This window comes from Emydura macquarii, unplaced genomic scaffold (assembly GCF_026122565.2).
Source record: "Emydura macquarii macquarii isolate MOO-44397 ecotype Brisbane River unplaced genomic scaffold, CSIRO-AGI_Emac_v2 contig_3390, whole genome shotgun sequence".
NCBI lineage: Eukaryota > Metazoa > Chordata > Testudines > Chelidae > Emydura > Emydura macquarii.
This window is the reverse complement of record NW_027133527.1, coordinates 1865184-1885387: the sequence shown is the minus strand read 5'-3', so window position 1 is coordinate 1885387 and position 20204 is coordinate 1865184. Positions and strand designations below refer to the sequence as shown.

General features: G+C 42.0%; 1 protein-coding gene across 1 annotated transcript; it reads left to right on the top strand.

Moving 5' to 3' along the window:
- Positions 1 to 1980: 1980 nt before the first annotated feature.
- COPS3 (COP9 signalosome subunit 3) lies at positions 1981 to 15921 on the top strand. The gene is made up of 12 exons (XM_067534121.1): positions 1981 to 2185; positions 4335 to 4464; positions 7024 to 7136; positions 7238 to 7287; positions 8227 to 8319; positions 9087 to 9266; positions 10698 to 10838; positions 11772 to 11945; positions 13094 to 13180; positions 13643 to 13756; positions 14210 to 14290; positions 14549 to 15921. Exons 1-12 carry the CDS (start codon positions 2131 to 2133, stop codon positions 14600 to 14602), a joined length of 1272 nt encoding a protein of 423 aa, XP_067390222.1. The 5' UTR covers positions 1981 to 2130; the 3' UTR covers positions 14603 to 15921.
- The last annotated feature ends 4283 nt before the right edge of the window (positions 15922 to 20204 follow it).

The window sequence follows — 20204 nt, the reverse complement described above, 5'->3', positions numbered from 1 at the left end:
CCCCCCGCAGCCGCCGCCGCCGCCGCCTTAAAGCGGCACAAACAAGCCCCGGGGTAGCCGGGACTCGGCACGATCGACCCGGCCGCGGCGCTGGGATGGGGGGGATGGATTTAAGGCAGCGCCGGGATCTCCATCGCATCGCCCGGCTCGCCCTGCGCCCACCCAGGACAGAGCCCCCCGCGTGCCCCTCTGGGCCGGGTGGAGACCTCCCGCTGCCAGCTGGGCCCGGCCCGCTCTGGGGAAGAGGAGCCCGGCCGGGAGCGCCCCGGCTCCGTGCTGACCCTGCCACAGCTGCCTGGTTCTCCAGCCTGCCTGCTGCTCCTTCTCCTGGCCTTCTGCTAACCCCCTCCTGCCCAGGCTGACCCCTCAGGTCCAGGCCCTGTTTGGTCTGGGCACAGGCGTGTGTTCAGTGGCCTAGGTCAGGACAGTGACTGGGGCACTGATTGGTGTAAGCAGAGCCTTAAAGGTCTCCTAGTCAGGGTTCACAATCCCTCCTGATCCATGGCACCCTGGGCTGGCATCGGGTCAGGCCTGACAAAGTAAACAGGGCCCGGGCTTAGTCAGTGTTCAGAGGGGAGACGGCCCAGGAAATCCCAGAAGTGCAAGATTTGATCCGGACCTGAGCTTTCCCCAAATCTGGGGATGTTTGGATCCAAGCTGATGTTCACGCTCAACTCTTTTTCTTCAGCATTGTCTATAGGATGCTTCCTGGTCTAATTACAGGCCCCAAATCACCTCACACCTCTGGGTCAGTCCAGTCTCCTGCCTTGTATGGGCCACACCCAGTGTAATACTCAGAAGGGTATGTCAAGGTTAGATTTACCTGGGCCCTGTCCCGTTGAGGCTTGAAAGTCAAAGGGGACAGCTCTGGTTGCAGCAGCGGATCGGTGTGCGCTCTGGAAGGACTGAGCAACAATGGGACTTGGGCGTTCAATGCTAGGTTTAATAAAACTCCAGTTTTAAAACCACCTTCATCTTGGATTGCAACATTTGGTGAGCACAGGCAGAAGAGACCGAATTGCAATGAGCTGACCTCTCTGACAGAGGAACCTATCTGGGAGCTGCTGCACACTATTCCAGGAAAGGCTGCGGGGGGGAATATAATTGTTTGCAAGCACTATGGCAGGGAGAGACTTAGACCAGTGGTTTTCAACTTGTAGTCTGCGGTCGTACCTCTGGGGGTCCATGGATTCTCTCTATGATTTCCAAAAGGGTCTGCACCTCCATCTGAACATTTTTAGGGGTCCACACATGATAAGAAGGTTGCAAACCACTGACTTAGAGGACCTACTCATGGAGGTAGGCGGACTTTTATACCCGCTAAAGGCTGGGCATTTAAAAGCTCTGGGCATTTCTGTGGCAAGTCACAGTGAAACTGCAAAAAAAAAAAAAAGCCACTGAGCTTTAATCCAATACACAAGAAGCCATTTAAATGGACAGGAAGAGTTGGAAGATCAGGTGGGTAGGGAGTGATGCGGGTGTGACTCTGGTGTGGGTGTGGTGTTGGGGGACGATGGCATGACTGTGGGTGTGGAGGGAGGGAGTGATGCTGGTGTGGGTGTGGTATTGGGGGGCGATGGCATGACTGTGCGGGGTGAGGGGGTGATGCTGGGGTTTTGCTGGGGGTGCCCATGCCAGGCGATACGGTGCTGATTCTGGGGATGCTGGTGCTATCATAGAGGTGCTGTGTGTTAACGCAACATGACGACACGCTGACATAAGGGGGGGGGAGAGAGACAGGCGATGACGTGACGCGATTACGTCACTAGGCCTCGCCCCTTAGCCGTTGCTGAGTCACGGCTTCGCCTGTAAAATGGCCCCTTGCAGGGGGCGTTGTCTGTGTTTACATCAGGCCGTGACGCCAGGCGGGGAGGCGGTTGCCCTGGTAACCACCGGGGGAGGTCGTTCCGGCGGCCGTTGCTCTCGCGATGTCACACGAAGGAAGTGACGTAAGGTGCATTAGTCTCGCGCGGCTCCCGAAGCGGCGGCTGATTGGCTGGGTGGGTGGTGGCGGCGGCGGCGTCGTTGCCGGAGCCTCCTTCCCGCTTCCCCCCGCCGCTCTCGGCCCGGGCCGCCTGCCCGCCCTCTCCCTCGCCCCGGAGAGACGCGGCCGTGCCGAGAGCCGCCAATATGGCGTCCGCCCTGGAGCAGTTCGTCAACAGCGTCCGGCAGCTCTCGGCCCAAGGTGACCGCGGCGGGGAGGGGGAGCTGGGCCCGGCTCAGAGCCGGAGTCCGGGCGCAGGGCAGAGGGGTGGGGCGCAGCGGGTCAGTGGCGAGACCTGGGCTGGGCCGTGAGGAGGGCGCGGGCGGCTCCCCTTGGCCTCCGCCCTGCCCCGGGGGCGCAGGTGCACCCTCGGCGGGTGGGGGTGTGTGTGTGAGAAGACGGGGCTGCCATGGGCCCCGCCCGGGGATGGGGTGTGACTGTGCGGGGAGGGGAGGATCCCGGCCTACCCCCCCTTTACTCTTGCCCCTCCCCCTCTTCTAGCCTGGGGCCCGGGAGGGGTGGGGAACGGCCTGCCCCCCTCACTCCCTTCTGACACGTGGTCCGGCCAACCGGGCTGCCCTGTTCCTACCGTGGAGGCCGCAGGGACATGTTCAGGAAGCTCATCCTCACTTAAACTGGCTTTTGCCCTGCTTGAGTCTGGCTAGGGAGGCATCGCTGACATCTGCACGTCTGACAGCTGATCTGGCTGGCTCTCCCCTCTCCTCCGCCCACCTCCGTTTTTTTAAACTCCCGAGGGGAAGTCTCTTTCTAAAAGATGCACTCTAGCTGTGGGCGATGTGGTGTAATTCTTCCTCCTGCGTCATGCAGAAGGTCAGTCACTAGGTGATCATAAGGGCCCCTTTTGGTCTTAAAGGCCAGGAATTTTCTAAGACAACCGAGGACTAGTAGTTGAAAACCTAAAACTCTTCTTTTGTATTTGTTTGGTCAGTAGTATTTGGTCCAAATGGTGGTATTTGTTGGGTTCCAGCACGGCAATGTTGTTCCTTCACACTGTTCTTAATCCCCCTGCTGCTCAATCCCTGGTATCTGTTGCTTGTTAGAAGGCCTGCAGATGAATCGAAAGCAGCAGGCACTGACTGCTGTTGCCAAGGTCTTCGGGCATAAATCTGAACCTGAGCATACACTAGGGCAAGTCTGCACTTAAAATGCTGCATTGGTGCAGCTGCAGTGTTTTAATGAAGATGCTGTAAGCCGATGGGAGAAAGCTCTCCTGTCGGTGTAGTTGATCCACCTCCCTGAGAGCAGAGGCAGTAGCTATGTTCATGGGAGAAGCTCTCCTGTTGAAATAGTGCTGTCTATACTAGGGGGTTAGGTCAGGGTTGTGGATTTTTAACACCGTGAGCGGTGTAGTTCTATTAATACAGATCTGTAGTATAGACCACTCCTTAGTCTTGCAAATTAGGAAAGTACCCTTAACTCCAGATTTAGGTTATAGTTGAACTATATCAGCAAGTGTATAGATTGATGGTAGTATGTCATTTTGAAATGCTATTTTATTGCAGGGCTATTATAAAAAAAAATCTGACCCTCTACATGGGCAAAACATTGGAAAATAAAATGTAGGGAGTAGACTGTCCAATGTTACCTTAATTGGCTTTTGGAGCATCAACTGGCTGACCTATAGACTCTTTCATCCCCAACCCATTCTATTGGGTTCTGTGACGTACTAGGGAAGCATATGATTTAAAAAAAAATTGCTAGGATTACATATTGGTGCTTCCATAACTCAATGTGCAAAAGGCCTTTTAATAACATGTAATCTTGTCTTTTCAAACCCCAATTTTCTGCTGCATTTGCATAGCACTTCAGTGCATGATGTGTACAAGTTTCTGAACTCTTCCATGGCACCTCTGCTGCTGGGAGGGTGGATGATGTTGAAACTTCTGCCAGGTTGCTGTCTCTGGATGTCTTTGTGAGGATAGACTTTCTACGTGTCTGTAAACCTGACACTCCACTCATAGCTTGGCAAAACTCTGAGCAGCTGCTGTGTCACTTAGTTCTCTCTGGAGACTCAGGAAGATGACACTTCATTGGTTTACATTCTGTGAATCTTTTGAAGGTTTTCTCTGCAGTCATAACAGCTGGAAGCTTAATTTTTAAAAATGTGAGGGTCCGTCCACTCATTAGCCAGGGAGATTGGATCCTGAAAATGTGGCACTTGCTAACAACAAAAAACTAGTAGGTTTGACCACTTCACTGGATGACATTGCTTCTTTAAAATAAATATAGGAAAAAGCAAGAAAGTGTTAAAGACGTCAGCATGTCCTCATTTAAGTAATTTTTATTTAGTGTTCTAATTTAATTTTGACCGCAGTGTTTCATATTTCAGGGCAAATGACCCAGCTTTGTGAATTGATCAATAAAAGCGGGGAACTGCTAGCAAAAAATCTTTCCCATCTGGATACCGTGCTTGGTGCCCTGGACGTGCAAGAACACTCCTTAGGTGTTCTTGCTGTTTTGTAAGTGATGCTTTATTTTGTTTAAAGATTTAATTTACTTCTAATGTCAAAACTTCAGACAGTGTATGGCAGGGCTCGACAAACCCTGGGTGCCAGGTCGCCATGGTGCCTTTAAATTTAAGTCTGGTGCCTAGTTTTTTTCCGGGGGGGGAGTGGCCGCTGCACTCTGGCCAGGGTGCCTCGCCGCTGGGCCCACTTTGTGGGAGAGGGGTGGGGGGAAGGGGCGGGGCTGGGAGGGGAAAGTGGCTGCTGCACTCGGGCCAGGGTGCCGCGCCGGTGGGCCCACATTGTCTGTCTCCTTAATTTTTGAGCTGGCTTCTAGCTCCGAAGCAAATTTGTCGAGCCCTGGTGTATGGTGACTTGCTAGCCAAAGGCATTACTTTTGGATACTTGCATTTTCACTGTGCAGTTTTCATACTGGTGCTTAATATGTTTTTCTTATAGTGTACTTCCTTTTTACAAATAAGGTATTGATTTGTATGTGTTTCACTTTATTGAAATTATTCCAGTTCTGAAATTGATAAAATACCGTGACTCTCAGCTCAAAGAAAGGGTTTTTCAGTTGAGTAAGCATCTGTTTATTATTACTTGTAGAAGATCTGCATAGATATAATTACTTTTGCTCATGGGTTCAACAAAAGAATCAAATGTTGTTTTTAAGCTATGATGCATAAATGGGTTATTGGCAAACTGGATTAATAACATTAAGCAGGATGTCACTTCATTCATGGAGAGGTGAGGGTTGCTGTGTTGGTTTCTTAGCTAGCATTTGTTTTGTCCATCTGGTGGGTCTTGTTGCTATCCTGCAGGTTAAGAGAGCAGTTGAGCTGTTGTAGAGGGGTTGGGATATGGATTAGTTATTGAAAAATTGTATGTAGGGAGTTTGGATATAGAGCTTTGGAACCGTCTTCCCTTCCTGACATCACATAACTTCAAGGGAAGTGTCTTTACTAGTTGCACTACTGGCATTCTATAAAGTAGCTTTGAAACAAAAATTAGATTTTCATCTGTTAGAAAACTAGCACTTGTTGCAAATCTTATTTTGAAACAAATAGCATACCATAATACAACTAGTACATACAGTACTTCACTTTGTATTGCAACTTAGACAAGTTGGATCCAAAAAATGCATTACAAAATTTTAAAAAGCACACAATCTTTGTCATGTCTCACCTATGGTAAAAACGGGGTGAGTAAATTAAAATATTTAGTTATTAAAAACAAATAAGAGGAGGAAGGGTAACTGTCAGTAAAAGGAGATGTTTAAAAGATGAGATTTGAACAGATGGATTCAATGAGTCAGAGATATGGGAAGATTGTTCCCGACAGAGGCTACAGTGTGGAAGACTTGCACTGACAGTAGCAAGGCTTTATGGGGGGACAAGGGGAATAGCAAGTATGTCAGTAGCCATCTGCAACAAGTAAATGAAGAAGTTTAAGAATATAGGCAGGTTTTAACTACATCCTAAAATAAATGGGCAGCAAGTGGAGTGAGGATACGTACTTGGAAATCTTCAGGATAAGGTTTCACAGGGATGTTGGCATTGGCGGAGGCCATAGAGTAGGGATTTACAACAGTCAATGAGAAGCGTGCTGAATGCTTGGATGAGGATTTCAGAGGAGATAGTCAAGGCAGTATCATCACAGGCAACGTTTTGGAGGTAGTGATAGGCAAATTTACAGGCTTAGGGTGACAAGGAAAGTTCAGGGTCAAAAAGGAGCAGAGGAGGTGAGAGGAATTTGAATGCTTCTCAAGAAACACGCTTCTAAACATTTTAGTGGAGAAGGAACCACAAGCACACTTCAGACATTGAGAAGGCAATAGGGAAGAACCATTAGAGAGATGGAGGTGTACAGTACCGATTGTACATGTTACTATTTCCGAGGTCCATGGAAAGTACTTTTGAAGGACCAATGTGGTGGTTTGTTCTCAGCGTAGTGGAAGAATTACAAAACCATTAAGACTCTGCTCTTTTGCTGCTCTCAAAAAAATAAACTTAAGCAAAATATAGCTTGAAAAAATTGACATGCGTATAAGAAAAGCGCAGATTGTCATAAAAAAAAGTTTGCACTGTGTGTCTTTGGGGTGTGGGAGAATCTGAGGGGGAAGGGAATGTGTGGCACAGTATTACGGTTGATTTTATTTAGGTTTGTTCTATTACAGTATTTAAAGTTACTCCTTGACATGCTGTAACTTGCTCTATAGTGGAAATTTGCATGAGATTCTGCATGGAGGTGAGGGTTTGAGGGTTTTTAATCACATTCTCAAATACCAGTGTAGCTGTCAGATAAATCTGTGCTTTTCTCACTTAAATTTTTCAAGTAAGGTGTTTCAACTCTGTAAAGCCATGAAATGTTGATAGTCAGAGTACTGAAGCTTGGCTGAAGAGGTTTAGGATGCCAAATTGAAAAAGTCCACAATACAAACTTTAGTCCCGAGTCTGCAATTAGCTCCACACGGGTGCAGAAGTTTACCTGCCTGTGCAGAGATAATTGCAGGATGATGCCATAGTGTTTTATTTACAGAAACTAAGTGAATAATTTTTTGTCTTGTTTTAGGTTTGTGAAGTTTTCTATGCCAAGTGTCCCTGATTTCGAAACATTATTCTCGCAGGTCCAGCTTTTTATCAGCACTTGTAATGGGGAGCACATTAGATATGCAACAGACACATGTAAGTTAAACTTCAATTTGTTCTGTACTCCTGCATAATCTAAATTTGGTATAGTTGGTATTTGTGATTTTTTTCACGTTTTTTGTCGTTGTTGTATCTAGTTGCTGGCCTGTGCCACCAGTTAACAAATGCTCTTGTGGAAAGAAAACAGGTAAGCAGATGTCACCTAATAGCAATAAGTATATTATACATCCAAGATCTTAATTTGTTCATAGCAGACGGTTAGTGTTTCATTTTGAGATTTGTTGCTAATTCCTCATTAAAGTATTTCTCTGCAGATTCTTTCATGTACATGTATAGGAAGATAAAACTAGATTTTAAAAGGGTTATTCTAGAGAGATCTTAAAAGGAAGAAAATACCATTCATTCTTTAGCGCACTGGTAAATAAACCATGATATGGAACATACACAAATACTATACAAATACACTATACTCACTAATTTGTGATGAAGCTGAAGTTCTCTAGACAATTCACAAAAATAAGTGATGGTACCAGTCAGTCAGTTGTTACTGGCTTCAGCATTATCATCACATGAGCCTACTACCCAAGCAGGTGTCTTAAAATATACAACAAACTTTGGTCACCCCTCAGTGGACTGCCTAAACACAAAGCTTTGAGAATCACATTGTGATGTTAAGAAGTTAGTTTTCTAGTCACTTTACTATTCTCTCGAGTCAGAAAATAGGGTTGAAGCCAGTTCTGCTCCATATGAAACTAATGGGAGTCTTTTGACTTCAGTGTGAACAGGGTCAAGTTTTTGATGTTGTCAGAATTAGCCTTTTGAGAATGTAATTCTCTGGTATTTTAACCATGTATTGTGCTCTTATTAGAACTGCCTTTTTTGCAGCAGAAATGCTAAATTTTAGTAGTCCATCAAGAGAAGCAAACCAAGGCTAGGTAATAGCCAAAGATAATTTTCTCTCTCAAGAAAGGACTGCAGCATCCTACAAGGAAGGGGGAACCTCAGAGTAATTGTTACTAAATGGAACCTATCAATTAGTGTTATTTTTCATTTGTAAGTGTCAACATAAGATCCAATGTGCTGCCATCTATGAGAAATTATCTGAAAGAGATGTAATTTCTGACAGCCCCTGCGAGGAATTGGCATTCTCAGACAAGCCATAGACAAGATGCAGATGAACACAAACCAGCTGACCTCAATACATGCAGATCTCTGCCAGGTAAAAAGGTTATATCGGGCTTATATCGCGAGTAAGAATTTTAAATTGGCCCAATCCCTTTATGCAATGAGTGAATGTATGTGTGATTCATTCTTCTGAAATGGAGGAATGGGTACAAGTATAGTGGGGTTTATGACTGTAGTAAACCATAAAATATGCTGATATTTTAGCATTTGAAATCATTAGAATATGACTGAGTGGATCCACTAAAAGATCCTTTATTTTGTTCTTCTCTCAATCACTTCTGAAAGTCCAGGATGGTGATGATCCTTCCTCTTGCTGAGGAGGGCTGCACACAGCTCCTTCCAAAGTCAGACATTGTTTGCTCAACAATGGCATGAGGCATTTTCATGTCTCTTCCAACCTCTCTGGACTGAATTTTCTCTTTTTTTTTTTTTGCATTGTTCTTAGCTCCTGGGGCACAGGGCCTGAACTGGGATGTTCCATGTGACACTTTGTGTTGCCAGCAGGCTAGGTTGTGTGGAATGTTTAACGCAGCTTTGCAAATTAGGGTGGAGTTACTTTTAACATTCAGATAATTTGTAACGGTTCATCAGTGGTATTAATAGCTCTTGCAATATCATAATGCTTATGACTTTCCTATAGTAAAACACTACTGGAATTGCACCATTTCCTGGATTGTGTTGCTACTTACATTTTTGCAATAAAGTGCAGGATTAATAAATGGTACTAAACTGAATTTGATTTTTTTTTTTTAAAGATAATAGAAGTGGCTGGTCATGTAACCCTGGTTTATTTTCTTGTAGCTCTGTTTGCTAGCAAAATGCTTTAAACCTGCCCTCCCATATCTAGATGTGGACATGATGGATATTTGTAAAGAGAATGGGGCATATGATGCGAAGCACTTTTTATGTTACTACTACTATGGTGGGATGATATACACTGGGCTAAAGAATTTTGAAAGAGCGCTCTACTTTTATGAACAGGTAACTTTTTCTGAATCAAAAGTCTGTGGGAAGATCGGAAATGTGGTTGGTTGAAAGATCAAAACTGCATCAACTAGGGGTTTTAAACTTTCCCCAGAAATGAACAAGAATTATGGCTCTTTACATAAGACAGGGTACCAAGAGTCTTCGATGATTATTTTTGTTCTTCTAATTGTATTAAATATACCTAAGCTAGAATTTTTTACTGCTGCTTATTGCCACAGTATTTTGAGTGTCTTCCATATATATTCTTTACTACTATTTTATGCATGTGCACCACATAGTTATTTAGCAACTCTAAGTTAAATGAGTTTTCAGTAATTCTAGAATTTTTGCTAATTCCTTTTCTGCTTAAATCAGGTCTGTATAGGAAAAAAATATGTACAGTGGATGAGGATGCAAATAATGGTTTATTCTGCATTTCCAGCCAAACATCCAAGTGTTACTGCACTATAGGGACCCCTTAAAGGATCTGGTTACATGCCTATAAGATCATATTGGCTGAGCCTGCATACCAAATGCTTATGGATCAGTTTATCTCATCTTAAACTTTCTTGGATAGCTATTTGTTTGTTTCCAAGTGGATGGAAACAGTTCACTGGCTGACTTTCATAAGCATATATTTAAATTTTAAATCATATGCTAACTTCAAGAAAAATCAGTTTAGTGGTTTCAGGTAGTACATCTGCCCCGAGACCACTACGAATTTTTGGTGTTTGCTATCCCTCTTGTTTTTCTAATTGATTGTAAGTGGCTTTTCTTTCTCTTTATTTCTGTGTGAAAGACCCACAAATGAAAAATTCCGTAGACAAAAAGTTTTGTCAAATGAATAAAGTAAACTGATGAAAGAAGTACACTTTTTTTTTTCTGCTCTTTCAGTAATCCTAGGTTGTAAAACCTTGAGACAAAAGGGGCTTATGTTCACTTTCTTTCCCCTTTTTTGGCACTCTTGAATGTAAATGATTGTTTCTACACAAACAAATGATCTAAAGCTTTACAAAACGTTTGTATATATTTGTAATGGATAAAAATCCTATGAAAACTGACCCTAACCATCTAAAGTAGCCAGCCCCTCTTACAAGTAATCTCTTCAAAGGCTCCCAAAGGTTTCAAGTACAAATTTTGATCTGTACTTTAAAGCCCACCACTACTTAAGTTTTGTTTTGACCCTTAGAGTCATTTTAAATCGGGTTTCAGGATACAAAATGTTATGTTGTGGTTTTGAGCAGCTAGTACAGAAGTTGCCTTTTTAGACATTTTTGACTGATTCTTACAAAACCTAACTTTCATATCCATAGAGCATAACTCACTCATAACTTACATGTTCCAGCACGTCCCCTTTACATATAGAATTTTAAATTTAGGAATTTTTTCAATACAGTTTATGCCAGTGACATTCATTTTCAATTCCCATCCCTTTCTCTTCCTCAGGCAATAACTACTCCAGCCATGGCAGTTAGTCATATTATGTTGGAATCATATAAAAAGTACATTCTAGTTTCTTTGATACTGCTTGGCAAAGTTCAACAGCTACCAAAGTACACCTCCCAGATAGTGGGTAGATTCATTAAGGTAAGTTTCAAAGGCAGCTGAAAAATAACCTGGACTATACATTCCGAATAAAAAGTTGCAACATTGCGATGTTTGCCAAGAAGCTTTCTTCCTTGGATATTTTATGCAGTTCTGTTTACTGTTTTAGATTATTGGAAATGTTAGGAATAAATGTCATTCTGTCTTGTGTGTGTTTGTAAGCCACAAAAAAGGTCTGGCTAGAAAGTGATTGCATGCCTTCTCAGTTGTATATATTTTAAACATAGCACTTTTTATTATGTTGCGACACAGTTTTCACATCTTAAATGGAAATAGATTCCAGACAAAAAATAAATTGACTTCACATTTATCAATGTGATATTTTAGTGATGCACTTGGTTAACTCACTAGCCTTCCACTTTTGCTAGATTATAAGCAAGACTCCTTAGGTTTCCCATTAGCTCTTTGTATGTGGTATCCATGTCCTTAAACAAAACAAACCCTCTACAGCTTCATATGTCCAATTTCTACTTGAATCTCAGCAATGCCAGAACAAATAATACACTTTATTGTGGAGAGATCCTAAATGTGGCTATTTAATGTTGCAGTGGTCCTAAAGGCCCTAGGCAGGTTTTGGCCCCTTTGGCTTGAATATAGGTACAGTGCAAAGACAGTCCCTGCCCCAAGGAGCCTACAGTCTGACTCTTATGTTTTTGTGATACGAGCAGATGTTTGGGAACTAGGTTAAAACCACCAAACTTACTTCATTTGTGATCTACATGGTTTGAATCCTGATCTCTAGAGGTAGAAGTCTAGTGCATTAACTCACTGGGGAACCTGTGCCCCCCTTTAAAATATATATATTTTTGGTGTTGACAATAAGAGTGGCTTAAATAACTTTGAGGGCAAAACTATTAAATAGACTGTTGTAAGATTGAACTGCATATGCATTAAAAATCTGTTTTCTAATTGCAGCCCCTTAGCAATGCATACCATGAATTAGCACAAGTTTATTCAACCAATAAACCATCAGAGCTTCGAAACCTGGTCAACAAACATAGTGAAACATTCACCAGGGATAACAATATGGGGCTTGTTAAGCAGTGCTTGTCATCTCTTTATAAAAAGAATATACAGAGGTTAACCAAGGTAAGATGAAGGTTTTCTTTTGGCATCAGTCATCCACATTTCTGGATTTAGTACACTATATCTGGAAGGGCTAAAATAAAAACAGTGGCATGTGATTGATCCAATTCATAGTACATTGATTACATCTGTAATAATCATTTACATTAAAAAGTAGTTGCATTTTACTGAAAAAATGCCTCTTTTGAATATAGTGCTAATGAGAAGTGAAAATGATTTCTAGAATGAGCTAATTATAACCATATTTTAAATGTGTATTTTGTATGAGGAAGGGTCAGAGCTCTGGATACAGAAGTAGCAGGCCTCTTTGCTTCTGTATGACATATGGATACACTTGCCTGCCTCCTACTTATGCTGAAGCTTCCAGACCTTGGAGTAAACTGGTGTACTACCATGGAAGTCAATGGACTATGCTGACTTATATATCAACTGAGAACTTGCCCATAACTTTTTATACATAGCCAAAGAAGTCACTAAGGGTGCCCCTCCGACCCCTCTGTACCTTCAGGTTTCCCATCTATGAAAAACTGAACTTTACATTTTCCTCTGAGTTCTGGAGTAGGGAGAGGAAGGTAGAAATACACTTCAGTTTGGTGGGTCTGTCCAGTGGCAAAAGAATTGGGAAAGAAGTGGATTCCTTTACACATGCAGCTATGAATAAAGAGATCAGATTGGTTCCTAGAGGTGATGAAGGAAAGTTAAGACACTGTTTTGCTTAAATGAATGCACATTTTGCATACCACAGCATGTTATGTAATAGCATTATTTGGAAATGAACTCCAGAAGTAAAACAATGGATAAGTCTCTAGAAAGAAATAGCTGTATTGGAGTCTGGCAGGCAATAGTCATGAGGAAAAGGGAAGCTTGACATCACTTAGGCTTCCCTTAGGAAGGAAAGAACTGTAAACAGAGTGTTCTGGTAATAGCTATCCAGTGCTGCAGCTAGCAGTATAAATCATCAATTTCCATTGAAGAAATGACTCCAGCCTTTCCATGATACTCTTGTACTACCTACATATTCTGCATGTTCCCATCGTTATCCGTCAACAGATCAGTTTAAGAAATGCAGTTAGTTATGTAATTCATAAGGGACTCATAGGAAAAGCAGGTAGCTTCAGATTATAATGGTTTACTATGCTTCTAAATTTCAGACATTTTTAACCCTGTCATTACAAGATATGGCAAGTCGAGTGCAGCTATCAGGACCCCAGGAAGCAGAAAAATACGTCCTTCACATGGTAAGGAATTTTACTTGACTTGTAATTAAAAAGCAATTTTAAAGGGACCCAATAAAGAGCCTTAAGAACTATAATTTGTTAATATTCTGATGTGACCAGTCAATATTTGACTTGGCAATTGGGGATTGCCATTGCTCAGATATCGGGCTTTTCTAGGTGGCAAATAAGAGGTTACAGGAATCCTGCCCTGATTTTTAAGCTGTCACCACCTGCCCAAAAAAGTCTGAACTGCTTTAGTCTGAACCAAACATTGGTAATGCCTGTCTTGTACTAGAATGTTGTATGCTCCTCTGTTTGGAATAGACAGTTGGGAAGGAAGAACCAAGAACCAGGACTGATTCAGTTCTAGAATATATTTAAGATCGGTGCTTGAATCATCACTGTAGGCTGTCTAAACTTATTTTTTTTACTTTTCTGTATTCAGGTTAATCTTTGTATTACAAACTGTTTCACCTCTTTCAGATAGAGGATGGTGAAATCTTTGCAAGTATTAATCAGAAAGATGGTATGGTCTGTTTCCATGATAATCCTGAAAAATACAACAATCCGGCTATGCTTCACAACATTGATCAGGAGGTAAATGATATTTAATTCATTCTTGCTGTTGCCTTCAAAATCTAATAGTGGGGTTATAAACAGACATTTTGGGATACATTCACTTCTTGAATTAGTGGAAGGCACGTGCTTTACGAGGTGAAGCACCTCAATATAGTAGAAATGCAGGGCTATAAGGATTATTTTATTGTAGCAATTAGATTGTAGGCAATTACTGTCAGGGATGAGTTCCGTATTGTATGCGAGGGACAAGCTGAGGCATGCCAATAGTTTGATCGCATAATGTTGACTATGTGAAGTCAATAGGATTGACTTTGAGTTAAGCAGCAGAAAAATTACTCTTCTATTTTAAAATCTTGTTCATCTGTAACATTGGTTACGAAATTCTTCCTTTTCATTAGCTCATAACGCATCTGAGCTATAAATGGCTTGGACAAACTAATCAGCTTGCTGTTTTCAAAATGACTTTCTCAGATGCTGAAATGTATAGAGCTTGACGAACGACTGAAAGCCATGGATCAAGAGATCACCGTGAACCCTCAGTTTGTGCAAAAGGTAACTGACATAAGGTCTTTCACAGAGAATGTATACTGAACTTAAGAACCTAAATAAAATATATTAAAACGAAGTCAGATGTGGAAGGCGGGTAAATTCTATACATAGTGAGCACTGAGCAAAAAATGAGTGCGCAGGTTCTTCCATATGTACTTTATTTGCCTTTCTTCTCTGATTAGATGTTTTAGAGTTATGTTTAGGAGGAAAATAAATGTTAAAAGAATTTTTATAGAATCAACGTCTTTTCTTCCCTTACAGAGTATGGGCTCTCAAGAGGATGATTCAGGAAGCAAACCTTCAAGTTATTCTTGAAATTAACATTGGCCACTATTCTGCTTTAAAGTAAAAGCTAAAGAAAACCATCTTTTGGACTGGGCATTGAAAAATGCCATGAAGAGAGCAGAGAGAACTGAGACTTTCACCTGGACATTAAGAAAATAAAATGACACCTTCTCAGTACTGTATGATTTCAAAAATATTCTCTGCAAAGAAAGGAAATCTCAAAGAAATTTAAAGTCTGTTGTGGATTTATTTATCTTCAGATTAACATCGTTAATGCATTAAATAATCTTCCTTTTGTTTTAAATGGTTTGAATGCTGCTGTTTCTGTAGCAGTCTTTTTTTTCCTCTCCTACTAAATTTGTTTTGTGTGTGTATGTGTTCAGGGAAGAATACCAGCAAGTGTAGGTCACTTGTACAAGACAATTATTGGTTCATTATATGAAAGCATTTTGGACTCCGTTTGCTCTATAAATACAGATTTATTTATCATATGTATAGAAAAAATAATTTAGTTTATTTAAGAGTAACAATTTTGTAAACTTACATTCTGCCCCTACACAATCCAGCTGGGTGCTGTCTATTAATATAAACCCTCTTCATTCCAAAAAGCCGAGTATTACCATAGCACTCCAGTGCGGGTATGAAATGAATATTAGTGGAACTAGCTGGCTCTGCTGTAGAGTGCAAAACACTGTAGGGTCCTCTGTATATGACAACTACTTATTTTGTACCAGTAACTTAAAAACCAATGGTAGAATTAATGTCATTCAATATTAATGGAATATTCTTGCAACTAGATGAACGTTTCTAGAACTAAACAAAAGGGTATCTTCAATACCTGCATTTTATGGGGGAAGCTGGATGTGAAGTCCAGTTTGCATTGAAAAGAATCTAGTGGCTCAAGACTACACAACTTGGCATAAAGGAGCTTGTAAAACAACCCGGGACTTCGCTGTATGTGAATTCAGTTTAAGTACAAAGGGTGCTATAGAGCTGCTCTGGAGGCTTACCTCTCTATGGCATTTTTAATACGTTATTAATATAAAAGCAGGCTTGTATTATATGGAGGTACTGTATGCTGGAATGGTATTCCGCAGTTTGAAATCCAAGGATTCATTTTAACCATAGATGCTTTGTTGAATTATTTAAGTACTTTACCCATTGAACCAACAGGTTGGTGGTTAGTTTGTCAGTTTTGTATATCTGAAACTTCTCACTGTTAACAGAGTACTTTTGAAACCGTTGCTGTCACTGCCACCCTCCTGCTGTCAGACATCCACTCGGCACTGAGTCTGATGTTTTAGAATTGCTCAGCACTCCACATTCCCATTTAGGGATCTCTGTGGGAGTTGCTCCATGCTGGGCACCATTGAAGGCCATGTTCCACAGGAGAGTATGTGGATATAGAGCACCTGTGCTTCTGAGGCTGAAATTGGGAACTGCTTTTAAAGAGCTCTAAATCTAGCAGAGCCATTTGTGACAGTGGTAAACCCTGTCCAGTAAAAGAGGAAAAAAGATGCCATCTGTGGGTGGTGCCTGAGTGTTGTTTAAAACTTACCCCAAGCAGCTTGCTCCATTTTTTTGTATGTCTACACAGCCAAAAAAAACCTACAGCAGTGAATCTCCGAGCCCAGGTCTACAGACTGGGGTTTAATGCTACAACACTAAAAATAGCTGTCTAGACATTCTGGCTTGAGCTGTGAAATCCACCTCCCTTACCAGCCTTCAACAGTCTGATTCCAGCCCAAGCCAGAACATCTGCACAGCTATTTTTAGCCTGAGACAGTCTATATCTGGGCTGTGAGCCTCACAGCTGCAGGGCTTTATTTCCCCTCCCCCCCCACCTTCTCCGTGTAGACACACCCTGTGATGTGATGCTTCCCATCACAGAACAACTTCTGTGTTGATGGCAACTTCCACACCTAACCTTAAAGCAATTCTTTGTTTTTCATGATGTCTTGCCACACTTGTACTTAGTAAAGATTTGTGATTTTAAGTGTCAGGGTCAGGTTTTGAAAGGCTTTTGGACATCACAGCGGTCAGTGTTGCAATGCCTAAACTGATTTAGGAGCCTAAAATCTAATTTTCAAAAGGGCTTTAGGCACTTGACTTCAAATGGGATTTGGGCTCCTAAATTGATCACTCCCCCACCTAAATACCTTTACAAATCTGGGTCTTGCACCTCTCCACCTGTTTAATCCTTCAGTGATTTTTTTAATGCTGAATGTGCTATCCTGTTTGGTGCTCTGGTAATGTTAAATAAAAGATTGGCAACCCTGCAAGTTCAAGTGTGAAGCTGGGCTGGGAAAGAGCCATTAACTATGTGCAGTCACCACGTCACGCATACGGAAAATGACTAACCACAAACTGCAATTTTAATATAGAAGAATGATTAAAGACCTGGCATAGGAAGTGAATTATACCCAAAGCATTTTAATAGGTAAAAAAGAACCCTCCAACCTTCAGCTGTTTTCTAAGCGATAGTTGAACTAGACAACTTTTAAGCAGTCCTTTTAGTGCTCTGTGGACGTGTCTCAAATGACTCTCATCAGACTACTTAGCTTAATATAATACCACCGAGCAAGATAGTGTTAGTCACGTGCAGTTGATTGGACATGGCTGCTTGTTACCAGTTGTATAATTTTGCTTTTTTCTCCTCAGTGGTAAAATAAGCCACCTGAACAATTCAAAAGGGTGGTATAAACACTGATAAAAGATCCAAGTTATATTATAGTCCTTGTTTTATGCTACAGTATTTGTCTTAGTGTTCTAAATGTTTAAAAGATGTGTTGCTTTTCAAAGCCAGCTGGGGGCTTTAGCCACACAATTCGCATTGGAACTGACAGCCGTTGTGTGGCTAAATCCTCCAGTTGGTGGATTTGATTGAAAATTGAAACCAAGATCCCAGCTCTTGTTTACAATCTAACATGAGCTATAGTGCCCTAAAAGAGTGATAGCTGGAAGGACTGAAGTAGGACAAGCGTGACAAAAGCCTAGAGTGACTCAGTTCTGGCATCTTACATCTGCAGGCTCTGTTGCAAATAAAGTTTTGTTGATTTTCAACACATTAACTCCTTGCATTGCTTTCATCTAAACTGGTCATTAAAAGGTACAGAACAGTTCAGACCCTTGTGAAGGACTAGGAAGCTTTGCTTATCGCTTAAGCCTTCTGGATTTAAATACTGTTTTAAACTTAACTCTGCATGCTACATTCAACTGAATTTAAAATCTGAAAAATCCTGTGGTCACAATCTTGATGTCATAAGTGCCCACCAGATGCATGAACAAACTATTAGATCTGCAGGTGCAGTGAAATAAGTCAAAGATAGAGTTCTGTGCATCTAGTTTGTAATTGCACTTCAGTTTGTTGAAGGTACACTATACCCTCCCTTAAAACAATTTGCAATTTAGGTTCTAGCCACATGGTGGGGCCTTTAATTCAGATGTTTAACAGAGGTTGAAATATTTGAGAAATGGCCAGAATTTGCCCCTGGATATCTTCCTGTAACATTTTGGGCCATTTTTAAGGAGCGCTGCGGCATAATTAGTTCACTGAGCTTTTCACACATGCAATATGCTTGCCGTTGCTCCAGGTGCTGCTGCCTGACTAAAATTGCTTCTCTCGGCACACCTCTCCCCTCTGTTTACTACGCTACAGTTGTGACCCATCTTGTGTGTTGTCATAGGTGATCTGTATAACTTAGGAAATGTGGTTTTCTGCATGGCCAGAATGGCTGAGAAGGTTAGTCCTGAGAAGTTGTTTAAATGTACTATTGAAAAATAAAGATCACAAACAGAAGAGTAACTCTTTTTAGTTTGTCTTACATGTTTTCTGCCTGCCCTGTAATAGTGAGATGTTAGCTGAGGCTTCACATTGGCTCCATTGCAGCTTTGGGGGGTTTCCCCCCCATTTTTTAGCAATGTTAACTCTGTCCAGGACCTGTAATGCTGTCTGGAGTGACACTCTACAGGCTCCAGTGCACCTGATGCTGCACTGGGCTTTAGTCAGTTCTGATAGTGATTAGTAAAGGCTCAGAGTTCATGCTGCATCTCTAGCAGAAACAGAAGATGCTTGGTGCATGTGCATTTGCCTATTGGTGGCCTTCCACTGAGACGTCAGGTGTGGGCCCCAGTTGGAGACAGGAAGCTGAATTAGATGGACCTTAAGTCTGATCCAGAATGGCAATTCCTATGTTTGGTGCAAGTCTTACGTGGTGGCTTTATAGATAAAGGCTTGTAACTAGGGTGACCAGATAGCAAGTGTGAAAAATTGGGGTGGGAGTGAGAGATAATAGGTGCCCTTAGAAGAAACAGCCTGAATATCAGGACTGTCCCTATAAAATTGGGACATCAGGTCACCCTAGTTGTAACCCTATTAGTCAGCTCTAACCTACGTGGAATGACCTTCAATGGGAGCATCAGGCTGGGCCCATGCTATAGTAAAATCTCCTTCCATGGGCAAGGTAGCTAAGGCGAATGTCATTTAATTTGAAAAAATCAACAGAATCCTAATTTCAATGGTGTCACCAGCTGTGGCATGGCAGAAGGGAATTGCTCTAGCTTCTCCCCCCTCCCAGTTCCAGGTCCCACAGTTGGTGGATATTTTTGATAATACGTCGTAAAAAATTGAGAGTTGGATATCGTTTGAAAACCCTTTCTCCCACAAACACCGTGATACCAAACAGGACAAGGCTAGATCAATAATGTAGATGTATAGCTGAGAAAATGTTTTTAAATCGACTTTTTTTTTTTTTTTTTTTAAATTCTACTGTAACAGAGGGCTGCATTGCTTACGTAAAAAAGACATTGATCTTTGGTAATCCTGGGAAAGTTAGCCTGGACATGTCGAAGTTAATGCAGTGTTGTTAACCATGTTGGTCCCAGGATACTAGAGAGACAAGGTGGGTGAGGTAATATCTTTTATTGGACCAACTTCTATTGGTGAGAGAGAGAGAAGCTTTTAAGCTACACAGAGCTCTTCAGGTTTGGGAAAGATACTGAATGTATCACAGCTAAATATACGATTATCCGTGTCGTCTCCAGCTAGGGCACCACTGCGAGATACATCACAGTGATCCTTGTCTGTGCCACACTCCTACATCTCCAATAAGGCAGGCTGCTGGCCAAACCTTTGCAGGGTGCTAATCATCTGGTCTTTGCACACAGGCATTTGATTAGCTGAAAGATTGATGTAGGGGTGCATGATGTTTCACACAGCCTCTACGACACCTCCATGCCGAATAGGGGAGGTTAGTTTTGGATGCTCTCGATCATCCTAGAGCTATTCCTTTGCTTGATAATTTGCCCCCTTGAAAGCAGGTATAAAAGCACCCCTTTTCAGTGGCAATTTTTCTCCCTTTGTCTGCTTTTCAGAAAACATCAGCCCATGTAGTTCTGCAAGTGTCACATTGTTGGTCCTCAAATGGTAAATATGAATGCCTCTAGTACATTTATAATCTCATCAGTTACTGTCTCAGACGTTCCCAGTGAGGAGAGGTTCTTCAGAGTCTGAATCAGGTGCCTTCCAGTAAGATTACCTGGTCTTTCCAGTCAACCTTCCAGTAGCATCACAGCTGGAAAGGGCATGGGGCTGTTGCAGTGTGGGGGCTTTTCATGTCTGAGTGATGGGATC